Source organism: Schistocerca gregaria, chromosome 10 (assembly GCF_023897955.1).
Source record: "Schistocerca gregaria isolate iqSchGreg1 chromosome 10, iqSchGreg1.2, whole genome shotgun sequence".
Classification (NCBI taxonomy): Eukaryota; Metazoa; Arthropoda; class Insecta; order Orthoptera; family Acrididae; genus Schistocerca; species Schistocerca gregaria.
Genome location: NC_064929.1, coordinates 191,031,757 through 191,057,565, shown reverse-complemented (window position 1 = coordinate 191,057,565; position 25,809 = coordinate 191,031,757). Strand labels below are relative to the sequence as shown.

General features: G+C 45.9%; 1 protein-coding gene across 1 annotated transcript in view; it reads right to left on the bottom strand.

Moving 5' to 3' along the window:
• The window catches only part of LOC126293234 (homeobox protein rough-like), a 360,457-nt gene that overhangs the window by 40,322 nt on the left and 294,326 nt on the right, over nt 1–25,809 (bottom strand). Inside the window, exon 2 of the mRNA XM_049986354.1 lies at nt 10,713–10,947. Coding sequence (XP_049842311.1) covers nt 10,713–10,947 — 235 coding nt within the window. The remainder of the gene's footprint in view (nt 1–10,712; nt 10,948–25,809) is intronic.

The following is a 25,809-nucleotide window of genomic DNA, read 5'->3' as shown; positions in this document are numbered from 1 at the left end:
GTCGTGGGGTTGTGGACCACTGCGGCTGCGGCAGGGACGGAGCCTCTCCGTCGTTTCAAGGTCCCTTAACATACAATACAATGCCTGAAAAGATGTTTGTATTACATACCACGTAATTGTTATGTAGTTTACGTCATAATAAAATACATTTTAATCATCGGTCGTGGATGCTGAAAGGAATACGAAGAGAACCAGATTTTCGGAGTTCAGAAAAGATTTGAAACAGATCTAGAATGGGTGTGCAAAGTAAACGGAACGAACAACAACAACAACAACTCGATACTGTACTAACAATGAGCAGTTGGCAGTGGAACTGCGACGTGGCCATGCGAAGAAGGGCGAGTCCGGCCGAGATAGACCGAGAACGAGAGAGACGGGAACGGGACCACCGTAGCTGGAACGAGACTGGCCGACGCGTCGTTGCGGGAACGAGATCGACCGTTCACCGTTCTCGGGAACTGTAAGTAGAAAACCGCGACGGAAGTGAACTGTGAAAGACAGGTCCTTAGAATTCGTTGCTCGCTCGTTCCGTTCATCTTGGTGAACAGTTCCTTTGGACCCGTTAGTTGCCATTATTGTATACACGGCGTCCCTCATGATTAACGTGCCATTGTCTATGGACTGTAGGACGACACAGAGAAGGTGGAGTTGGCAGCGGCGCGGAAGCGAGTGACGAGGCGAGAACACTAAGCGGCAGTGGCTGTCGGCGCCGTGTCAGAGACGGGTGTGGGCATAACGAGATTTCCCGGGGGAAGCCCCAGGTGTCCTGCCGACAAAGCCCCACGTGTTCTCTGCCCGCTTCCCTTGACCCAGTACCCAACTGACCGTAATCTCCTGCGCCATCGGAAGCCGCATCTTCACACAGGGCTTGAAAGCATCTCTGCACAAGGAGATGACAGACTTTCGTGACGTCATAACGCGGCGTTTCTCGTCGCGGGGCATCGCCAAGCTTGAAAGGCACTATCACACACGTCTCTTTTCTTATAGATCACTGTGACCAGTGAGATTCGAGATCGCTTTCTTCGTAACGAGCAGAGCTTAGGAGACGTCGTATTGGATTACGTCGCTTGCAGTTGCAGCTCATATCTGGTGTTTTTTATATTGCAATTTACCTATTATGAATATAAGAGGCAGTCAAATGGAAACGAAAGAGATGGAAAAAGATTGGACAAGTGCATGTAGCACTCACGCTCTGAGGGTTCTGTACAAACTTCCAGGCAGTTCATGGATTCCGGTAATCGAGAATCTCGACAATTCTTGACTGTTATCGATACCGGTTGCGTCAGTTCCGAGACTTTCGAGAACAGATTTTCGTGTTATATGATCACAAACTAACAATTTTCGGAGTTTTTCCTTTATTTATATCATAAAACCTTGCTTCTTGCCAAATTTCATGGTTCTTGGTAAATAGAAAATATCCTATAGATTTCGATGAGTGAGTTTGCAAATATCAAAATACTGTATTTGGCACAAGCAACCTTATCTTTTGATTGCATTGACTTATATGCTTCTATTTTGCACACGAGCAAGGGATCGTAGACCATAGTGTGTGTCATAAGTTTGAACTGGATACGTCCGCATTTTCCTGAGGAAAAGAGGTCTTTACAAACGGAAAGAAAGATTTACAAATAACAAATTAAAAAAATTCCTTTGATATCATTACAAATTAACAATTTGCAGATTCTTTCTTTTACTTGTATGGCAAAAGCTCGCTTTTTGCCAAATAGGCTTTGATAAGTGAATTTTCAAGTATCAAAATATGACACAAAATTTTCCATATCTTTGGAGTGCATTGATTTAGAAGTTTACATTTAGTAAAGAGACGAGAGCGCTTAAACCTGAGTATGACACATTAATTTCAACATGATACGTGTACCCGTTCCTGAGAAAAATGGTTCTTAACATTCGGGCAGACAGTTGGACAGCAAGGTGATGCTTATAAGAGTTCGTTTTTGTCGACTGAGGCACGCAATCCTAAAAAATAAGTGAGTATTTAATATTGCCAAAAGTAATCGCCATGTTGTTGTTGTTGTTGTTGTTGTGGTCTTCAGTCCAGAGACTGGTTTGATTCAGCTCTACATCCTACCCTATCCTGTGCAAGGTTCTTCATCTCCCAGTACCTACTGCAACCTACATCCTTCTGAATCTGTTTAGTGTATTCATCTCTTGGGTTCCCTCTACGATTTTTACCCTCCACGTTTTCTCCAATACTAAATTGGTGATCCCTTGATGCCTCAGAAAATGCCCTACCAACCGATCCCTTCTCCTAGTCAAGTTGAGCCACAAATTTCTCTTCTCTCCAATTCTATTAAACACCTCATTATTTATGTGATCTACCCATCCAATCTTCAGCATTCTTCAGTAGCACCACATTTCGAAAGCTTCTATTCTCTTCTTGTCTAAACTATTTATCGTCCACGTTTCACTGCCATACATGGCTACACTCCATACAAATACTTTCAGAAACGACTTCCTGACACTTAAATCTATACTCGATGTTAACAAATTTCTCTTCTTCAGAAACGCTTTCCTTGCCATTGCCAGTCTACATTTTACATCCTCTCTACTTCTACCATCATCAGTTATTTTTCTCCCCAAATAGCAAAACTCCTTTACTACTTTAAGTGACTCATTTCCTAATCTAATTCCCTCAGCATCACCCAACTTAATTCGACTGTATTCCATTATCCTCGTTTTGCTTTTGTTGATGTTCATCTTATATCCTCCTATCAAGACACTGTCCATTCCGTTCAACTGCTCTTCCAAGTCCTCTGCTGTCTCTGACAGAATTACAATGTTATGGGGCAACCCTAAAGTTTTTATTTTTTCTCCATGGATATTTAATTCCTACTTCAAATTTTTCTTTTGTTTCCTTTACTTCTTGCTCAATATACAGAATTAATAACATCGTGGAGAGGCTACAACCCTGTCTTACTCCCTTCCCAACCCCTGCTTCCCTTTCATGTCCCTCGACTCCTATAACTGCCATCTGGCTTCTGTACAAATTGTAAATAGCCTTTGGCTCCCTGTAATTTACCCCTGCCACCTTTAGGATTTGAAAAAGAGTATTCCAGTCAACATTGTCAAAAGCTTTCTCTAAGTCTACAAATCCTGTAAATGTAGGTTTGACTTTCCTTAATCTATTTTCTAAGATAAGTCGTAGCCTCAGTATTGCCTCAATGCGACAACCTTATGAGACCTTAATGGGAGGTCTGTGCGCCCACATGCTGTTTATTATTTCAAAAGTAATCGCCATAACTGTTAATAAATTTATGCCACTGTGAGAGAAGACGGAGCATGTCTTCACGGAGAAAAATGTTTGAGGTTGCCTACGGCACCATGATTGTATCCAGACGTTCACCACTTCGTGGGAAGCAAATCGACAGCCACTAATAACTCTCTTCAGTGCACCTAAAAACATGGAAATCTCATGGGGCGGAAATGGGGACCATGTGAAGGATGTGTAATAACTTCCCAGCGAAAATTCTGCAGCGTAGTCGAAACAACCTCAGCGACTCATGTGCCCTTCTTTTCATCTGTCGCGGTTTTGTTTGACTGCCTCTTGTATGAGTATCAATGCAATGCAGAATATTTACGTGTTTAATAAAGGAAACGAATACAAAAAAGGCAATAGACTAATTCAGCCAGTTATAATTTTTTAATTCGCTAAGACAAGTGGTGGTTCAGAGCAAGAGAAACCTGGAGACTCGGGATCCTAAATAGACATGTGTAATAGAAATGTATCTTAAAGATACCACAAAAATAACAACGGCTACAGTAAACTCATGGTTATCCGCAGCGTACGCTTTATCTGCCCGTAGTCGGGCGATCTTTTGAAACATAAAGTATGAAGAATTGTGTTGATTAGAACGAATACTTTCATTCGGAATGCAGGCTCCGTCTTCAGTTGCCTCCTGTGTGTATGTTCTGTTTCACTCAACAGTTTTACCATCTGCAGCTCCCTCTAGCACTGTGGACGTTATTCTTTGATGCCTTAACATATGTCCTAACATCCTACCCTCTTTCTTGTCTATGTTTCCCATACGTTCCTTTCTTCGACGACACTGCAGAGAACCTCCTCATTTCTCACCTTATCAATCGACCTAATTTTCAACATTCTTCTGTAGCACCATATCTCAAATTCTTCGATTCTCTTCTGTTCCGGTTATCACACAGTCCATGATTTTCTGCCATATAATGCTATGTTGCAAATGCACATTCTCAAAAACGCCGTCTTTAAATTAATATGTATGTTTGATACTAGCAGACATATCTTCGCCGTGTATGCCCTTCCTGCCTGTGCTGGTCTTTTTATGTCATTGCTTCGTCCGTCGTGGGTTATTTTGCTTCCGAGGTGGCAGCATTCGTTAACTTCACCTCCTTCGTGACCACCAATTTCGACGTTAATTTTTTCGTTACTCCCATTTCTATTGCTTCTCATTACTTTCGTCATTCTTCAGTTTATTCTCAATTTTTTTATTCCGGCTGTAAAGAGTTCTTTATCTTTATGTTTGAACCAATTTCGCACAAACTTTTTCACGTTCTCGTCCTGGAACATCTTCTTACGTAATGCCTCTTTCAGTGCACCAAACAAATGCAAATCACTAGGTGCTAAATCAGGGCTGTAAGGGGGATGAGGCAGTACTTCGTAGTCCATTTCGGATGGTTTCACGGGTTAGTTGAGCAATATGAGGACGTGCGTTTTGTTGCTGGACAATCTCTCCTCTGAGACCAACTACGTCTCTCTCTCACGGTTGGCTTCACCTTGTTTAAAAGCAAATCCGAGTAGTATTGTCTGTTCATTATACGCTGCTCTTCGAGATAACCAGAAAGAACTGGACCCTCAGAATCCCAAAACAGTGTCAACATGACTTTTCTTGTTGATGTTTGGGTTTTGAATTTTTTCTTGACAGGTTAGTTGGTGCGCTTCCACTCCATGCTTTGTCTTTTTGATTCTGGCTCATAATAGTAAACCCAGGTTTGATCACAAATTAAAATTTAGTTGAGGAAGTGCTCACCTTCTCTTTCATAACGTTCCTTTAGCTCTGTGCACACTCTCAAATTTGTTTCCTTGTGTAGCCGCGTCAACTCCTTTGCGACCCATCTTGCACATGTTTTGCGGAACTTCACCTTGTTACAGATAATCTTATGAACTGCACCAGTACTAACTTGAACCTTATCAACTATCAATTCCACAGTCACACAGCAGTCGGCACGAATAATGTCATCAATTCCATTTTCATGTGAGAGAGTTGAAAATGCAAATGGTCGACCGGAAAGCTGTTCGTCAGTCACTGAGTCGCGACCATTTTTGAACTGCGCTACCCACTTGTAAAAAATTGCACGCTTCGTACAGACTTTAGACACTCTGCGGTATATGGTCACTGGTTTATCGCATTTAGCAAATAAAAAAGGAATAACAGAACGTCGTTTAACTGTGTATGTGAATTCCTAAGGGACCAAACTACTGAGGTCATCGGTCCCCAGACTTACACACTACTTAAACTAACTTACGCTAAGAGCAACACACACACACACACACACACACACACACACACACACACACACACACACACACACACACACACACACACACCGATGCCCGAGAGAGGACTCGAACCTCCGGTGGGAGGGGCCGCGCAATCCGTGACATGGTGCCTCTAACCGCACGGCCACTCCGTGTGGCGTTGTTCAACTAATGTGGACGTTTCACGCAGGCTCACCACCTTGAAATGTGTTTTTGAGGTTATAAACGAAACAATGTTGATACATCAGCTGATCAGGGCTCATCCCAGTGATGCCAACTTAAAGCCATAAAAGTACCAAATTTGTCCTACTGACAGTTTTTTTCCCCCAGACCAATTCGTTTCTTTAATTATTGAATGAGCCTCGTATAATACAGCCTCCATGTCTCATGAAAGAACGTGGATCGGAATCATACCTGCTCTATAAACCAGGGTAGACAGCGATCTGTGGCAGGTGTGAAGACAGAGTACAGCGCCGATGCAGGCAGAAGCGCTTCGGAGAACATCTTTCAACATGCCTTGCGGTACATGGGACTCCTCTCCAGACAGTTCCTACGTATTCGCACGCCGACCCAACGACATGTTCACTTACGACGCAGTTGGTACGGGAGCATCGAGACTCGACTTTCGACCAGTGGAAACGTGTCACCTGGTCGGACGAAGCACATTTCTCGTCACCCCAGGTAGGTAGTCGTGTGTGGGTACCCTGTCATCCCGGCAAAACAAAGTGCAGAAGCAGGCTATCTGAGAGCAGCATCACGCTGTCAGGCACAGTCCCCTGGACTTCCGTGACACCTGTGGTAATAATCAAAGGCACCAGAACAGCTGTAGTCTAGCTGTACATCACTGCGAACCACTCATATCCCTTTATGTTTTGTCTTCCATGACGGTGGTGACATTTTCCGACAGGGTAGTTGTCCATGTCACAAGGCTAGAATCGTTCTAACAGTGGTTTGCAGATTATGACGGCGAACTCGTGATGGTGTCTTGGCCACGAAATTCGCCTCATCTTTATCTGAAAGAATTCTTCAGGGATGCTATCAGCTGCCAGCACTGTTCTCCCAAACGACCGGCCCATAATGTACGGGAATTCCGTAATCTGTGCGTAGAGATTTGGTGTTACACACCTTGAAGCGGTACTCCGATGATGGACATGCAGTAAGGTAACTAAATGTTTTATTTCGGTAACTTTTTCTATGTGTCACACTTCGTCATTCTCGTGTACCTTTCCAGAATGTATGAGGGTATAGTGTATGAGTGTGATGGGCTCAGAAAGGTGAACGGCAGTTTGAAATGTTGTCAAAAGCTGCAGTAGGATTCTCAAAAGAGAAACTAGGGAAGCTAAGCACAGAAATTGCCTGCTAGACTCCAGCAAAAAGGTCGGTTCTGAGGAGTGTAGAGGGCGGAAGTTGGCTTTCAGCCAATAAGAACATGGCTGTTCGAATAACGGCCGTGGTGCTAGGTCGGTAGCGTGGCTGGTGGACCGATAGCCGGGAAATGCTGAGGCTCGGGCATCTGTATGGGTATCTTCCCAGCTCTCTGAAATCGCGCTTTTGCATTAATTTATACGGTAGCGGCATTTGGCGTAGTGCTACACCGGCCAGTGTGGCCGAGCGGTTCTAGGCGCTTTAGTCTGGAACTGGTCGCAGGTTCGAATCCTGCCTCGGGCATGGATGTGTGTGATGTCCTTAGGTTAGTTAGGTTCAAGTAGTTCTAAGTCTGGGGGACTGATGACCTCAGCTCTTAAGTCCCATAGTGCTCAGAGCCATTTGAACCATTTTCGTAGTGCTCCGCTCCATACTTCAGCGTGTCCACGCATGGAAATGTTTTGCCCTGGTGTGTGATAATTAATTCCCTTCGGCCTCTCTGTAGCGTAGCAATTAACAGATCAATGTTTCTAACCAATTAGAAATTTCACTATATATCAGCACCGATAATAGTTTATACCAAGGATTCAAGAGTATGTTAAATTATGTCATCTTAATTTGTAATAAAATTTCTGTCACGTAAAATCAGTGTTGGGGTGTTCAGACAATGACCTCTTGTACCCCGGCTGATTATCATCAAGCTCAAATTCACAATTGCAAAAAGAGTGAGAACCGCCTTATTACTTTATTAAATAGTATCAAATCAACTAGGCCTGAATAATGCTAGAGGTTACTGCTCTCATTACTGAGTGCTTTGGTTTCGTATGTGTGTCGTGTTATCAGTTGCGTGAATAATTAAAGATCAGAATCGTTGTTAGTAATCACGTGACGAAATTCTCACGCACACTCAGCCATACCATCCAGTTGGGGAGAAACGTATATAAGAATACAGTGCCATACTACACTCCTGGAAATGGAAAAAAGAACACATTGACACCGGTGTGTCAGACCCACCATACTTGCTCCGGACACTGCGAGAGGGCTGTACAAGCAATGATCACACGCTCGGCACAGCGGACACACCAGGAACCGCGGTGTTGGCCGTCGAATGGCGCTAGCTGCGCAGCATTTGTGCACCGCCGCCGTCAGTGTCAGCCAGTTTGCCGTGGCATACGGAGCTCCATCGCAGTCTTTAACACTGGTACCATGCCGCGACAGCGTGGACGTGAACCGTATGTGCAGTTGACGGACATTGAGCGAGGGCGTATAGTGGGCATGCGGGAGGCCGGGTGGACGTACCGCCGAATTGCTCAACACGTGGGGCGTGAGGTCTCCACAGTACATCGATGTTGTCGCATGTGGTCGGCGGAAGGTGCACGTGCCCGTCGACCTGGGACCGGACCGCAGCGACGCACGGATGCACGCCAAGACCGTAGGATCCTACGCAGTGCTGTAGAGGACCGCACCGCCACTTCCCAGAAAATTAGGGACACTGTTGCTCCTGGGGTATCAGCGAGGACCATTCGCAACCGTCTCCATGAATCTGGGCTACGGTCCCGCACACCGTTAGGCCGTCTTCCGCTCACGCCCCAACATCGTGCAGCCCCCCCCCCCCCCTCCCCAACAGTGCACGGTACATCCAAACCGTCATCTAACCCATCGTTCTACCATTCCTAGACCGGCAAGGGAACTTGCTGTTCCAACAGGACAATGCACGTCCGCATGTACCCGTGCCTCCCAACGTGCTCTAGAAGGTGTAAGTCAACTACCCTGGCCAGCAAGATCTCCGGATCTGTCCCCCATTGAGCATGTTTGGGACTGGATGAAGCGTCGTCTACGCGGTCTGCACGTCCAGCGCGAACGCTCCTCCAACTGAGGCGCCAGGTGAAAAATGGCATGGCAAGCCGTTCCACAGGACTACATCCAGCATCTCTACGATCGTCTCCATGGGAGAATTGCAGCCTGCATTGCTGCGAAAGGTGGATATACACTGTACTAGTGCCGACATTGTGCATGCTCTGTTGCCTGTGTCTATGTGCCTGTGGTTCTGTCAGTGTGATCATGTGATGTATCTGACCCCAGGAATGTGTCAATAAAGTTTCCCCTTCCTGGGACAATGAATTCACAGTGTTCTTATTTCAATTTCCAGGAGTGTAGTTAATGAGCACCGAACAAGCAACTAACTAGAAACATACTAAGGAATTGGCCAGTCCGCGCCGCACATAATTGCTGCTGTAATCTGTTCCAAAAGTGGACCAACACGCTATTACCACAATTGCATGTGTTGACACTGTGTGGTGGAAAAGTGTTTCCTTTGAGATCTGGAAGATGAGAGTGATCACAGACGGAAATTAATTGTCGTAAGTCTGAAACACATGAGTGGAATAGAAAAGGCAAAGCTCTCATTTATCCAAAGATTGGCTGCAACATGACAGTGCTTTACTGGACATGGTCATGTTGCTACATTTCCCCTGCGACCTTTAAATTAACTTAACTGGTCAATTGTAAAGCGGGCTACGGTTTAATTTATACATCCAACCATGCTGCAACTTGGCATTTCTCACATCAGGAAGAAAGAGGCGATAAAAGACATTAAAATCGCAGGAGTAACTGAGGATCGAACACGAGACAATTAATCGCTGGCAATTAATCGCTGAGCCAGCAATCGACACACGTGACTACAATACAAACGTAAAACACTAGGACATAATAAACTATCGTACAGAGCTGCGGCCGGCCGGGGTGGCCGAGCGGTTCTAGGCGGTACAGTCTGGAATCGCGCGACCGCTACGGTCGCAGGTTCGAATCCTGCCTTGGGCATGGATGTGTGTCTTGTCCTTAGGTTAGTTAAGTTTAAGTAGTTCTAAGTTCAAAGGGACTGCTGACCTTAGAAATTAAGTCCCATAGTGCTCAGAGCCATTTGAACCATTTGAACAGAGCTGCGCTAAACAGTCCTTAGAACTGATGGGCACGACTACATCATCAACAACAGATAGGCATCCAATTGAAGAGTGAAGTGACCTTAAAGAAGACTGGAACACTTGTGCAGAGTGGAACTTCTCTGGTGAGAGTTTTCTGTCGAGCCCGGGCCTGTTTCTGCGAACCCAACAAACCTCAAAGAAAAAAACTGGTTATGGTGACAGACTCATCTGTAGCGTGGAATGTGACAGGTGGTTTTGAGTTGACTAAGGCAACAAGTGTGAAGGCAAAGAACATGGTTGTGGTGACAGACTGATCCGTAGTGTAGCCCAAGGCATATGTGGGAATGTGATATTTTGGTTATGAGTTGGTGTAGCCAACGATCTCAAAGCAAATAGTCTAGCTGTGGTGATAGACTGACCTGTATATTAACTCAAGGTGTTCGATTGAAATATGTCATTTCGGTTGTGTGCTGGTGAAGCCAACAAATGTGGAAACAAAAAGACTACCATAATTGTCTTGTGCTCAATAGGAATACCAATTCCCCCAGCCAGAGGTTCAAGTCCTTCCTTGGGCATGGGTGTGTGTGTTGTCCTTAGCGTAAGTTAGTTTAGGTTAAGTATTGAGTAAGCCTAGGGGCCGTTGATCTGAGCAGATTGGTCCCACAGTAACTGACCACTATCACCAGGAATGCCAATACACTTCAGCTCCACCATGTCGTTCTGCACAACTTCCACCCACCCACAGTGCTGGTCGAGCGTCACCTTCTCGATGCACTTGTACTTGGCGCGCCGCTTCTGGAACCGGATCCTGGCCGGCCTCTCAGACAACGCCAACGTTGGGAATGGAGTGGAGTGGAGCGTTAGCGAGGAACTGAGCTGCTGGAGGGCCAGCCACCTACCTGTAGTGCTGGTCGAACTGCGCCTTCTCGATGCGCTTGTCCTTGGCGCGCCGGTTCTGGAACCAGATCTTGACCTGCGTCTCGGACAGCGCGAGCGCCTCGGCCAGCTCGAAGCGGCGGCCCCTGGAGACGTACTCGGAGCGCGCGTACTCCAGCTCAAGCCGGAGGGTCTGCTCCGAGCTGAACGTCGTCCTCTGGCGTCGGGGGCGGCCCTCCTTCCGCCTCCGGCGGGCCACTGTACGGCAGACAAAGAGGACTCTCTCACCGGCCAGTATTGTACTCTCATCTGTAAGGAAGGCACAATGCTTTGGTTAAAATGAACGTGGTGCTCTGTAGGACAGGTTCAGCGTATGAGCACATCCGTTCAAGAGGATGGTGAGGAAGAGGGATTCACAGCGAAGTAGTGGGATGGAGTGCTGGGTTGCTGGGTCTGCCTTAGGTGGATGTAAGTGCAGCAGAAGAAGGCATCCCATGTGTACAAGTGCCGAATGTTGATAATTTCAGTCATACAGTCTTCCTGGCCACAGAGGTTGATTTCTGGGACCTCGGCGAGTGCGCCAAATACGCTGCCACTGCTTCTCCTGGTGCACTGTCCTCGCATTGCCGTCCCTGCAAGCAGTTCTTACTGCCCTTGATGGTGTGTCAGCCGCCACGGCCATCTAGTTAACTTAGCCCGTAGCAGGCCTGGCTACGACGAGTGCTGTTGTCCCAGCCAAGAAACTGTAGGATGACCCTATGCGCCACACCAGAGGATCGACGGCATCAGGCCCCAGTGATGCTGGGCTTTGGAGACTTACGTTTGAGTCCTGTAGCATGGGAATGTGGCTGGAAGCTGGCGAGTAGATCCATGATGACAGCAGAGCGTGTGGCTACCAAGAGCCTGGGCAGTCGGGATGCAGCCGAGGGTTCGAGGCCCAGTGACAGTTGTGGCAGCCGGACGTCGTTGTCTTCACAGTAGCGTCCGGCACGTGTTGGACCTAATAACATAGCCGGGATAACTGGTTGGCCCCTGTGGGCATGAATACTCCTGGTTGGGGGATGATCGTGGGAAAGAAGTAGCACTGCCGTGTTCTTCACGCAGAAGCTTCTCAAACGGTGGTCATCGTCTGAGGTCACGGTCGTTGCTTTGCGGAAGCAGGATCGAACAGGCAAGCCAGGTTGCTGGTGCTGGGGCACCGTGTCGGTATGGGTCACTGACTCAGCACTTCATGTCCGGACCACGATACTGCAAGGCTACACGTGGTCTCCTTTACAGAGGAACCATACTTTCATAAAATCCTCCCAATAAACCTAAGTCAACCATTCGACATCCCTACTACCTTCCTTACATGCTCGTTCCATTTCATAACTCTATGCAACGTCCCGCCTAGATATTTAATCGAAATTACTATTTTAACCAGCGCACTACTAACACTCTATTCGAACATCATCGGATTATTTTTCCTAGTCGTCTGCATTAATTTACATTTTTTATACGCTTAGAGCTAGCTGCAATTCATTACACGGAATAAAATTTCTACCCACGACATCCTGTATCCTCCTACAGCCACCCAACAGCGATTCTTTCCCGTAAACCACAGAATTATCACCCAGCAAGGCAGATTGCTGCTCATCCTATCTGTCAGATCATTTATGTATACAGAAAACAACAGCGGTCCAGTCACACTTCCCTGGGGCAGTCCTGATGATACCCTCGTCTCCGTTGAACACTGACCGTCCAGGACAACGTATTGGGATCTATTACTTAAGAAGTCTTCCAGCCACTCACATATCTGGGAACCTATTCCATATGCTGAACCTCAGTTGACAGTCCTCAGTGGGCCCCGCGTCTTATGTTTTCTTGGAAATCTAAATATAGGGAAACTGGCGGGTGTCCTTCGCAGAATATCGTGCGAGAAATGGGAAAACGGGTTTCGCACGAACCATGTTTCCTAAATACGTGCAGATTTGTGGCAGAATCTTTTCCGTCTCAAGGAACTTTATGATATTTGAACCGTGACTGTGTTGAAGATATCTGCAGAAAAACGGTGGCAAAAATAGTGGTATGTAATTTTGCAGGTCTGTGTTTCTTATCCTTCTTATATATAAGAACCACCTACGGATTCTCAGCCACTTGGGCATTCGCGTTGGGCGAGAGACTCGCGGCAATGAAAGCTAAGTAAAAGGCCAATGCCGCAGAATACTCTCTGTAAAACCGAATTGGGGTTTCGCCTGGACCTTGCGAGTTGTTTGTTATTAGCTCTTTCTGTTGGTTCTCTACGCCACGATTGCCTATTAGTACACTGAAGGGGCGAGAAAACAGGTACATCTGCCTAGTACCGTGTAGGGACCCGCGAACACGACGTGGCATGGGTTCGACTAATGTCTGAAATAGTAATGGAGGGAAATGACACCGTGAATGTCCATAAATTCGTAACAGTACCGGAGGGGGGGGGGGGGGGGGGGGGGGAAGGATGGAGATCTATTCCGAACAGTACGTTGCAAGACATCAGAGATATGCTCAATGATGTTCATGTCTGGGGGGTTTTGGGTCCAGCGGAGGTGTTTAAACTAACAAAAGTGTTCCTGGAGCCACTTTGTCGCAATTCTGGTCGTGTGGGGTGCCGCATTGTCCTGCTGAAACTACCCGAGTCTGTCGTAATGCACAATGGACATGCAGTCGAACAGAAAGGATAATTGCGTACGTGTCACCTATCAGAGTCATATGTAGTATCAGGGGTCTCCTGCCACTGCAACTGCACACGCCCTGCATCATTACAGAGTCTCCAACAACAGCTCCCTACTGACTTGGACGGTCCTTGGATTCATGAGGTTGCCTCCATACTCGCACGCGTCCATCCACTCGATAAAATTTGAAAAGTAACTCGTCCCACCAGGCAACACGATTCCAGTCATCAACAGTCGAATATCGGTGTTGACGGCCCCAGGCGAAGCATAAAGCTTTTTGTCGTGCAGCCATCAAGGGTACACGAACGGGCCTTCCTCTCCGAAAGCCCATATCGATGATGTTGTAAGTAGGCTGTTTAGGTTTTTTTTATTGGTAACGCCACGTAGCGCTCTATATGAAAATCACTGGCTGTGCTGTGTGCAGTCTGTGGCTGGTTGGCATTGTTGTAATAGTCGACATTGTAGTGTTGGGCAGCTGGATGTGAACAGCGCGTAACGTTCCGAAGTTGGAGGTGAGCCGCCAGCAGTGGTGGATGTGAGGAGAGAGATGGCGGAGGTTTGAAATTTGTAAGAATGGATGTCATGAACTGCTATATACATTATGACTATTAAGGTAAATACATTGTTTGTTCTCTATTAAAATCTTTCATTCGCTAACTATGCCTATCAGTAGTTAGTGCCTTCCGTAGTTTGAATCTTTTATTTAGCTGGCAGAAGTGGTGCTCGCTGTATTGCAGTAGTTCGAGTAACGAAGATTTTTGGTGAGGTAAGTGATTTGTGAAAGGTATAGGTTAATGTTAGTCAGGGCCTATCTTTCGTAGGGATTTTTTAAAAGTCAGATTACGTTGCGCTAAAAATAATGTGTCAGAAAAATTGTACAAGACTGTGCCTACACTAAGGGGACGTTTCATAATGTTTAGTTGAATGGCTCGCGTGCTGACACTTGATGATGGCCCAGCATTGAAATCTGCAGCATTTCTGTCATGTTGAAGGATTCTCTTCAGTCGTCGTTGATCGCACTCTTGCGGGATTTTTTTCCCGTCCAGCGGTGTCGGGGATTTCATGTTTTATCGGATTGCTGATATTCACGGTAGGCTCATGAAACGGTCGTGAGGGAAAATCGGCATGTCATTGGTACCTCGGAGATGCTGTGTCCCACTCATTTGCCGACTATAATACCACGTTCAAAGTCACTTAAATCTTGATAATCTGCCATTGGAGCAGGAGTAACGGATTAAGAACTGCGCCAGACACTTGTCTTATATAGGCGTTGCCGAACACATAGGGCCTTATTCTACTTGTTTACTTACCTGTGTATTTGAATATGCGTGCCTATACCAGTTTTGCTTTTGTTTTTTGTCTTTTTGTGTTTGCGGGTAGCAAGAGAGAGAATATGGAAATTTTGCGCGTGGTTTATGTCCCCAATACGGGAGTCTGTTCAATGGTCAGACGTCTTCTCTTTCGTGGAGGGGTAAGGGGTGAGTAGCATCAATGCTCAATGAAGCAAGTCACAAAGTGCTTAATGGGGTTAGAAAAGGATGGATGGAAAAAACGGTCTTTCGCTTTTCATAGTAACCATCACGACATTTGTCTCGAGCAGGGAAATGTGGTAGGACCGCTGTTGTTCCTCTACGTGAAGTCTGCTGCTGTTCAAATGTAAAACTTCGTGTCGGACAGTCATTAAGGGTACACGAGTGGGTCTTCGGCTCCGAAAGCCCATGTCGATGGTGGTTGTTGGTTTGCACGGTGACGTTGATGGCCCAGCATTAAAAAAATGTTCAAATGTGTCTGCTAAGGTCATCAGTCCCTAAGCTTACATACTAATTAACCTAAATTATCCTAAGGACAAACACACACACCCATGCCCGAGGGAGGACTCGAACCTCCGCCGGGACGAGCCGCACAGTCCGTGACTGCAGCGCCTGAGACCGCTCGGCTAATCCCGCGCGGCGCTGCGGCTGTATACCGACGACGCTGTGATGTGCGGGAGTGTATCGTTGTTGAGTGAGTGCAGGAGGATATAAAATGAATTGGACATAATTCGTACTCCGCGATATGAATGGCAGCCACGTCTAAATGTAGATAAATGTAAGTTAACGCAGATAACTAGGAAAAAGAATACGGCAATGTTCGACTAGAAAATTGGTAACACATTAACAACAATTGAATATGTAGGCGTGACGCTGCAAGGCGATATAAAGTGGAACGAACAAATAACGACCGTAGTTCAGTGTGGTGGGAGAATTTTAGGAAAATGTGGTTCATCTGTAACGGAGATCCCATATAGGATACTAGTGGGACCCATTCTTGGGTACTGTTCAATTGTTTGGGATCGCCAACAGGTCGGATTGAGAGGAGACATCGAAGCAGTTCGAAAGTGGGTTGCTAGATGTTTTACTAGTAGGTTCAAACAACACGGAGGTGTTACGACGATGCTTCGGCAACTCATATCGGAATCTCTAGAGGGAAGGCGACATTTATTTCGCGAAACATGGAAAATTTAGAGAACGAGTGCACGATGATTTTACTGCCGCCAACGTAACGGGTGATCAAAAAGTCAATATAAATTTGAAACCTGAATAAACCACGGAATAATGTAGATAGAGAGGTACAAATTGACACACATGCTTGGAATGACATGGGGTTTTATTAGAACCAAAAAAAAGTTCAAAAAATGTCCGACAGATGGCGCTTCATCTGATCAGAATAGCAATAATTAGCATAAAAAAGAAAGACAAAACAAAGATAATGTTGTTTACAGGAAATGCTCAACATGTCCACCATCATTCCTCAACAATAGCTGTAATCGAGGAATAATGTTGTGAACAGCACTGTAAAGCATGTCCGGAGTTATGGTGAGGCATTGGCGTCGGATATTGTCTTTCAGCATCTGTAGAGATGTCAGTCGATCACTACACACTTGCGACTTCAGGTACTCCCAAAGCCAATAATCGCACGGACTGAGGTCTGGGGACCTGGGAGGCCAAGCATGACGAAAGTGGCGGCTCAGCACACGATCATCACCAAACGACGCGCGCAAGAGATCTTTCACGCATCTAGCAATATGGGGTGGAGCGCCATCCTGCATAAACATCGTACGTTCCAGCAGGTGTTTATCAGCCAGGTTGGGGATGATGCGATTCTGTAACATATCGGCGTACCTCTCACCCGTCACGGCAGCAGTTACAAAACCAGAATCACGCATTTCCTCGAAGAAAAAAGGCCCGATAACGGTAGATGTGGTAAATCCAACCCATACCGTGACTTTCTCGTCGTGCAATGGAGTTTCCACGACAGTTCTAGGATTTTCGGTAGCCCAAATTCTGCAGTTGTGGGCGTTGACAGACCCTCGGAGCGTGAAATGAGCTTCGTCGGTCCACAACACGTTACTCAACCAATCGTCATCTTCCGCCATCTTTTGAAACGCCCACAACGCAAATGCCCTCCGCTTTACTAAATCGCCAGGTAACAATTCATGAAAAACTACACCCGTGGTCTAGGGATAGCGTCTTTGATTCATAATCAAAACGTCGTCGGTCCCGGGTTCGATCCCCGCCACTGCCTAATTTTTGATAAATAATCAGCATTGGCGGCCGAAGATTTCCGGCATAAGAAGCCAGCCTCATTCTGCCAACGGCCTTGTCAAAGAGGTCGGAGGAGCGGATAGAGGTTCAGGGCACTCTCTTGTCCTAGGGGTGGGAAATTGCCCCTAAAGGCGGAAGAATCAGCAATGATCAACGACATGAGGATGCAGAAGGCAATGGAAACCACTGCATTAAAGACACGTAACGTGTATCCACAGGACATGTGGCCTGTAGTTGAAGAAGTGTCATGATGATCTCTCCATTGGCAAAAGATTCCGGAATAGTCCCCCATTCGGATCTCTGGGAGGGGACTGCCAATGGGGAGGTTACCATGAGAAAAAGACTGAATAATCAACGAAAAGATAATGTTCTACGAGTCGCGGCGTGGAATGTCAGAAGCTTGAATGTGATAGGGAAACTAGAAAATCTGAAAAGGGAAATGCAAAGGCTCAATCTAGATATAGTAGGTGTCAGTGAAGTGAAGGAAGACAAGGATTTCTGGTCAGATGAGTATCGGGTAATATCATCAGCAGCGGAAAATGGTATAACAGGTGTAGGATTCGTTATGAGTAGGAAGGTAGGGCAGAGGGTGTGTTACTGTGAACAGTTCAGTGACCGGGTTGTTCTAATCAGAATCGACAGCAGACCAACACCGACAACGATAGTTCAGGTATACATGCCGACGTCGCAAGCTGAAGATGAACAGATAGAGAAAGTGTATGAGGATATTGAAAGGGTAATGCAGTATGTAAAGGGGGACGAAAATCTAATAGTCATGGGCGACTGGAATGCAGTCGTAGGGGAAGGAGTAGAGGAAAAAGTTACAGGAGAATATGGGCTTGGGACAAGGAATGAAAGAGGAGAAAGACTAATTGAGTTCTGTAACAAGTTTCAGCTAGTAATAGCGAATACCCTGTTCAAGAATCAAAAGAGAAGGAGGTATACTTGGAAAAGGCCGGGAGATACGGGAAGATTTTAATTAGATTACATCATGGTCAGACAGAGATTCCGAAATCAGATACTGGATTGTAAGACATCACAGAAGTTCGGAAGGCAAACATAGGTACAAAGAAGGTAGCTGCGAAGAAACCATGGGCAACAGAAGAAATACTTCAGCTGATTGATGAAAGGAGGAAGTACAAACATGTTCGGGGAAAATCAGGAATACAGAAATACAAGTCGCTGAGGAATGAAATAAATAGGAAGTGCAGGGAAGCTAAGACGAAATGGCTGCAGGAAAAATGTGAAGACATCGAAAAAGATGTGATTGTCGGAAGGACAGACTCAGCATACAGGAAAGTCAAAACAACCTTTGGCGTCATAAAAAGGAACGGTGGTAACATTAAGAGTGCAACGGGAATTCCACTGTTAAATGTAGAGGAGAGAGCAGATAGGTGGAAAGAATACACTGAAAGGCTCTATGAGGGTGTAGATTTGTCTGATGTGATAGAAGAAGAAACAGGAGTCGATTTAGAAGAGATAGTGGATCCAGTATTAGAATCGGAATTTCAAAGAGCTTTGAAGGACTTACGGTCAAATAAGGCAGAAGGGATAGATAACATTCCATCAGAATTTCTAAAATCATTAGGGGAAGTGGTAACAAAACGACTATTCACGTTGGTGTGCAGAATATATGAGTCTGGCGACATACCATCTGACTTTCGGAAAAGCATCATCCACACAATTCCGAAGACGGCAAGAGCTGACAAGTGCGAGAATTATCGCACAATCAGCTTAACAGCTCATGCATCGAAGCTGCTTACAAGAATAATATACAGAAGAATGGAAAAGAAAATTGATAATGCGCTAGGTGACGATCAGTTTGGCTTTAGGAAAAGTAAAGGCACGAGAGAGGCAATTCTGACGTTACCGCTAATAATGGAAGCAAGGCTAAAGAAAAATCAAGACATGTTGATAGGATTTGTCGACCTGGAAAAAGCGTTCGACAATATAAAATGGTGCAAGCTGTTCGAGATTCTGAAAAAAGTAGGGGTAAGCTATAGGGAGAGACGGGTCATATACAATATGTACAACAACCAAGAGGGAATAATAAGAGTGGACGATCAAGAACGAAGTGTTAGTATTAAGAAGGATGTAAGACAAGGCTGTAGCCTTTCGCCCCTACTCTTCAATCTGTACATCGAGGAAGCAACGATGGAAATAAAAGAAAGGTTCAGGAGTGGAATTAAAATACAAGGTCAAAGGATACCAATGATACGAATCGCTGATGACATTGCTATCCTGAGTCAAAGTGAAGAAGAATTAAATGATCTGCTGAACGGAATGAACAGTCTAATGAGTACACAGTGTGGTTTGAGAGTAAATCGGAGAAAGACGAAGGTAATGAGAAGTAGTAGAAATGAGAACAGCGAGAAACTTATCATCAGGATTGATGGTCACGAAGTCGATGAAGTTAAGGGATTCTGCTACCTAGGCAGTAAAATAACCAATGACGGAGGGAGCAAGGAGGACATCAAAAGCAGACTCGCTATGGCAAAAAAAGGCATTTCTGGCCAAGAGAAGTCTACTAATATCAAATACCGGCCTTAATTTGAGGAAGAAATTCTGAGGATGTACGTCTGGAGTACAGCATTGTATGGTAGTGAAACATGGACTGTGGGAAAACCGGAACAGAAGAGAATCGAAGCATTTGCGATGTGGTGCTATAGACGAATGTTGAAAATTAGGTGGACTGATAAGGTAAGGAATGAGGAGGTTCTACGCAGAATCGGAGAGGAAAGGAATATGTGGAAAACACTGATAAGGAGAAGGGATAGGATGATAGGACATCTGCTAAGACATGAGGGAATGACTTCCATGGTACTAGAGGGAGCTGTAGAGGGCAAAAACTGTAGAGGAAGACAGAGATTGGAATACGTCAAGCAAATAATTGAGGACGTAGGTTGCAAGTGCTACTCTGAGATGAAGAGGTTAGCACAGGAAAGGAATTCGTGGCGGGCCGCATCAAACCAGTCAGTAGACTGATGTACATGAGGAGAGGATATGGGGTGAACATAAAACTGTGTATTCAGTTTTAATTTCTTTTAATATTCCTCAAGGTACATGGTGTAACAACTGAGAAACTGCAATCCACTTAATACATCATATCTGGAACAATGTCTTCATCTTCTCCTGCTAGTCATTCTGATTCAACTGATGCCCCTGACCCACTGGAACCATGTTATGTACCACGACAAGGATTCACGTTCCCTCCAGGAGTTGCTATAGTGTATCTCGAGGAGTTTTGAAACATCCTCCAGTTTCTTTTCATTAATAGGATCAACAATGTTCGTAATGCAGCTCGAGTTTGTGTGTCCTAAGTGTTTCCCACATTTGCATACAGACACTGGTAGGTTGATTTCGGAATTATAATTAGGCTTCCCTTTGGACTTTTATAGCATTCTGGGAATGTGTATAACTTTCAGAATAAACAGCTGTAAGATACCACACAAATACAATGTTCAAATGCTTATTGTAGCCATCTTGCATTACAGTCACATGACCCCAGCCTTCAATGCGATTTGTCAAAAGGGACAAGGCAAGTTTTGTACGGATAGTGATGTCGATGGATTATGTACGGAAAGCATCGGAGGGTATGCCTAAGTGCCAACCAAACAGTAGTGTATGGAATGCCGGTGCGACGTGCGACTGGACGAGCGCTGACTTCCCCGTGCATAGGCGAACCCGCTACAGTCCTCATTTCTTCCTGAACTGTCTCAGGAGCATTACGCCTGATGCTCGGTCGGCCACTGCGGGATTTATCGTGTAAACAACCCGTGGCTTCGAACTTCGAAATCGTTGTCGCCACAGCTGCATTTGTCAATGGACCTTTACCCGTTCGAATTCCCTTCCTATGGCGATAGGATCGTAACGCTGAACTAGCACATTCGACATTCTGATAATACAGCTTCACTAAAAGCGCCTTTTCAGGTAACGTCAACATGCTGCGACTGCTGGCGCATCTGATTCTCTCTCTCATTACAGCTCCTTTTATACACGATTGTCATGCGCAGTCATTGACGTTTTGCTGTCCAGCGGCATCTGTCGGACATTTGGTGAACTTTGTTTTTTTTTTTTTGTTATAATAAAACCCAGTGTCATTCCAAGCATCTGTGTCAACTTTTACCTCTCTATCTACATTATTCCGTGGTTTATTAAGTTTTCAAATTTATACTGACTTTTTGATCACCCGGTACATTCCGCGTAACGACTGCAAGGACACTATAAGAAAAATTAGGTCATATTGACGGCCGTTTTTCTCACTGTTTGTTCGCGAGTGGAACGGGAAAGGAAATGACTTGTAGTGGTACAGAGTTCCTCTACAATCCGCCATAATTGTGCCTTGCGGACCGTGTTAAAAAATGGTCAGTTGGCTCTGAGCACTACGGGACTTAACATCTGAGGTCATCAGTCCCCTAGAACTTAGAGCTACCTAAACTAACCTAAGGACATCACACACATCCATGCCCCGAGGCAGGATTCGAACATGCCCCGAGGCAGGATTCGAACATGCCCCAAGGCAGGATTCGAACATGCCCCGAGGCAGGATTCGAACATGCCCCGAGGCTGGATTCGAACATGCCCCGAGGCTGGATTCGAACATGCCCCGAGGCTGGATTCGAACATGCCCCGAGGCAGGATTCGAACATGCCCCGAGGCAGGAGTCGAACATGCCCCGAGGCAGGATTCGAACATGCGACCGTAACGGTCGCTCGGTTCCAGACTGAAGCGCCTAGAACCGCTGGGCCACAACGGCCGGCTGCGGAGCGTGTATGTAGATTCAGACGCTGAGAAGACTACGGAAGCCAGTGACCGCCTCGGGTTCGCTAATGGCGCGTGTTAACGCGTGCTGACAGCGGCGCCGAGCCGCCGAGATTGGTAAGGCGAGATACGGCGCGCCGGCTCGGTTTCGTGCCGCCCTGCAACTCGACACGGAACAGCACCAGATGACGCTGCAGGGAAAGGGCTGAGTCACGGCGAACCTCAGCGGAACCCAACCGAACCCCGTCCTCGAGTTAAAACGCCTCTGCTATCTGCTACACTTCGCTTTCTCCATAAACAATCTATGCATTGATTTAAGCGAACCGAAAACTCACCAAGAAGAGGAGATAATATTGGGATTAAACAGGCTGGTGAAGAGCTGCTTTAGACGCTCAATGCACGCTATACGAGGAGACTTCAAAAAGTAAGTTGGTCAGTGTCAATAAAAATTTTCCAGGTGTTGTGAACGCATTGCAATGTGTAGAACTACCGACGTTTCGGTCACTGTTGCTAGTTTACTGGTAACAAAAATACCCTGAAGCAGGTCACTTGCAACAGTGACCGAAACGTCGGTAGTTTTACAGGTGACAATGCGGGCAAAAAACGGGGAAATTTTTATTTACTGTGACGATGGCCGGGGAAGCCGAGGTTTACATATACACTACTGACCATTAAAAATGCTGCACCAAGAAGAAATGCAAATGATAAACGGGTATTCATTGGACAAATATATTATACTAGAACTGACATGTGATTACATTTCCACGCAATTTGGGTGCATAGATCCTGAGAAATCAGTACCCAGAACAACCACCTCTGGCCGTAATAAAGGCCTTGATACGGCTGGGCATTGAGTCAAATAGAGCTTGGATGACTGCCCATGCAGCTTCAACACCACATCACAGTTCATCAAGAGTAGTGACTGGCGTATTGTGACGAGCCAGATGCTCGGCCACTATTAACCAGACGTTTTCAGTTGGTGAGAGACGCGGAGAATGTGCTGGACAGGGCAGCAGTCGAACGTTTTCTGTATCCAGAAAGACCCGTACAGGATCTGCTACATGCGGTCGTGTATTATCCTGCTGAAATGTAGGGTTTCGCAGGGGTCGAATGAAGGGTAGAGCCACGGGTCGTAACACATCTGAAATGTAACATCCACTGTTCAAAGTGCCGTCAATGCGAAAAGGAAGTGACCGAGACGTGTAACCAATGCCAACCCATACCATCACGCCAGCTGATACGCCAGTATGGCGATGACGAATACACGCTTCCAATGTGCGTTCACCGCGATGTCGGCAAACACGAACGCGACCATGATGATGCTGTAAACTGGATTCATCCGAAAAAATGACGCTTTTCCATTCGTGCACCAAGATTTGTCGTTGAATACACCATCGCAGGGGCTCCTGTCTGTGATGCAGTCATGGCCTCCGGGCTAATAGTCCATGCTGCTGCAAACGTCGTCGAACTGTTCGTGCAGATGGTTGTTGTCTTGCAAACGTCCCCATCTGTGGACTCAGGGATCGAGACGTGGCTGTACGATCCGTTACAGCCATGCGGATAAGATGCCTGTCACCTCGATTGCTAATGATACGAGGCCGTTCGGATCCAGCACGGCGTTCCATATTACCCTCCTGAACCCACAGATTCCATATTCTGCTAACTATGGACTTGTGCATGTGATGTTATTCATGTGTATTTTACGATGCTGGTGCTGATTCCGCATTTAACATTTGACGACGCAACTATGGCTGCAGTACATTAGGACTTTGTTTTTATGAAACAGATCTGATGATGGTCATTAAAGAGGGAAACCTACAATCTGTTATCAAAGAGTTTGTAACCATAGACGTAAATTAAACAGCAAAATATGCAGCCATAAAAATATTAGGCTGCCTTCCTTGTGAATTAAAGGCATTGTCAGACAACGAAAGTCTAAAAAATTAAGTTGATATAATTTCTACATCACAGCTGCTTCTGCTCTGCAGAGGCATTTCTAAATCAGTATTATCTGTTTGCGGCGGGTAAACGAAAAAGGGGAAAATTTAAATATTTGTACAGCCAGCATGTTTTTACAGAGAACATGTATCTTGTTAGTACACCTACTGACGGGTTGTACATCACAGTGAGTTGTCTTGTACACTGAGCATCCTGTACACCGGCCTAATATCGTGTAGGGCCCCCATGAGCACGCAGAAGTGCCACACCACGACGTGCAATGGAGTCGACTAATGTCCGAAGTACTGCTTGAGGGAACTGACAACATGAATACTGCATGGCTGCCCATAAATCCGTAACAGTATGGCGGGGTGGAGATCTCTTCTGAACAGCACGTCGCAAGGCATCCCAGATAAGCTCAGTAATGTTCATGTCTGGGGAGTCTGGTGGCCAACGTAAGTGTTTAAACGCAGAAGAGTGTTCTGTACGTGTGGAGCTTCGCATTGCCCTGCTGGAATTGTCAAGTTCGTCGGAATGCAGAATGCACATGAATGGATGCAGGTGCTCAGACAGGATGCTTACGTACGTGTCACCTGTCAGAGTAGTATCTAGACCTACCAGGGGTCCCACATCACTGCAACTGCACAAGCCCGACACCAGTACAGAACCTCCACCAGCTTGAACAGTCCTCTGCTGACATGCAGAGTCCATGGATTCATGAGGTTGTCTCAATACCCGTACACGTCAATCCGCTCGATACAATCTGAAACGATACTCGTCCATCCAGGCAACATGTTTCCAATCATCAACAGCCCAACGTCGGTGTCGACGGGTCCAGGTGAGGCGTAAAGCTTTGTGTCGTGCAGTCATCAAGGGTACACGAATCGGCCTTCGGCTGCGAATGCCCATATCGATGATGTTTCGTTGAATGGTTCGCTGGCTGACACTTGTTGATGGCCCAGCATTGAAATCTGTACCAATTTGTGGAAGGGTTGCACATCTGTCACGTTGAACGATTCTCTTCAGTCGTCGGTGGTTCCGTTCTTGCAGGATCTTTTTCCGGCCGCAGCGATGTCGCAGATTTGATGTTTTACGGGATTGCTGATATTCACGGTACACGCGTGAAATGGTCGTACGCGAAAATCCCCACTTCGTCGCTGCCTCGGAGATGCTGTGTCCCATCGCTCGTGCGCCGAATATAACACCACCTTCAAACTCATTTGAATCTCGATAACCTACGATTGTACCAGCTGTAAGCGATCTAACAACTGCGCCAGATACTTCTTGTCTTATATAGGCATTGCTGACTGCAGCGCCGTATTTTGGATGTATCCAAATCTCTGTCTTCCTCTGCATTTTTTACCCTTCACAGCTTCCTCTAGTACCATGGAAGATATTTCCTGATAAGACATGTGCTATCACAGTGTCCGTTCTTCTTATCACAGTTTTCCATATATCCCTTTCTTCACCGATTGTGCGGGATACCTACTCATTTCTTCCCTCCTCACTCCAATTAATTTTCAACATTCTTTTGTGGCACCACATGTCAAATGCTTCGATTCTGTTTCCGTTTTTCCACAGTCTATGTTTCACTATCACACAGTACTGTCCTCAAGACGTGCATTACCATAAATTTATTCTTCATATTAAGGAGTACCTTTAATAGCAGTAGACGCAGTTTACCAGGAATAACATTTTGCCAGTGCTAGTCTGTTTTTTACGTCCTCCTTGCTCCGTCTGTCATGGGATATTTTGCTGCCTAAGTAACATAATTTCTTACCATCCGTCTTCTTCGTGATCCCAATTGTGATGTCAAGTTTCTCGGTATTCTCATTTCTGCTGCTTCTCATTACTTTCCTACTTCTTCGATGTACTCTGAATGCACATTCTGTTCTCATTAGACTGTTCATCCCATTCAACACATCATTTAATTCCTCTTCACTTTTACTCAAGATAGCAATGCTGTCGGAGAATGTTATCATTGATACCCGTTCACCTTGAATTTTAATCCTGCCGTTGAATCTTTGTTTATTTACGTCATTGCTTCTTCGATGTACATACTGAACAGTAGAGGCGACAGGCTACATCCCTGTCTTCCACCCGAGAAGTTCGTTCTCGATCTTCCAGTCTTATTGTTCCCTCTTGGT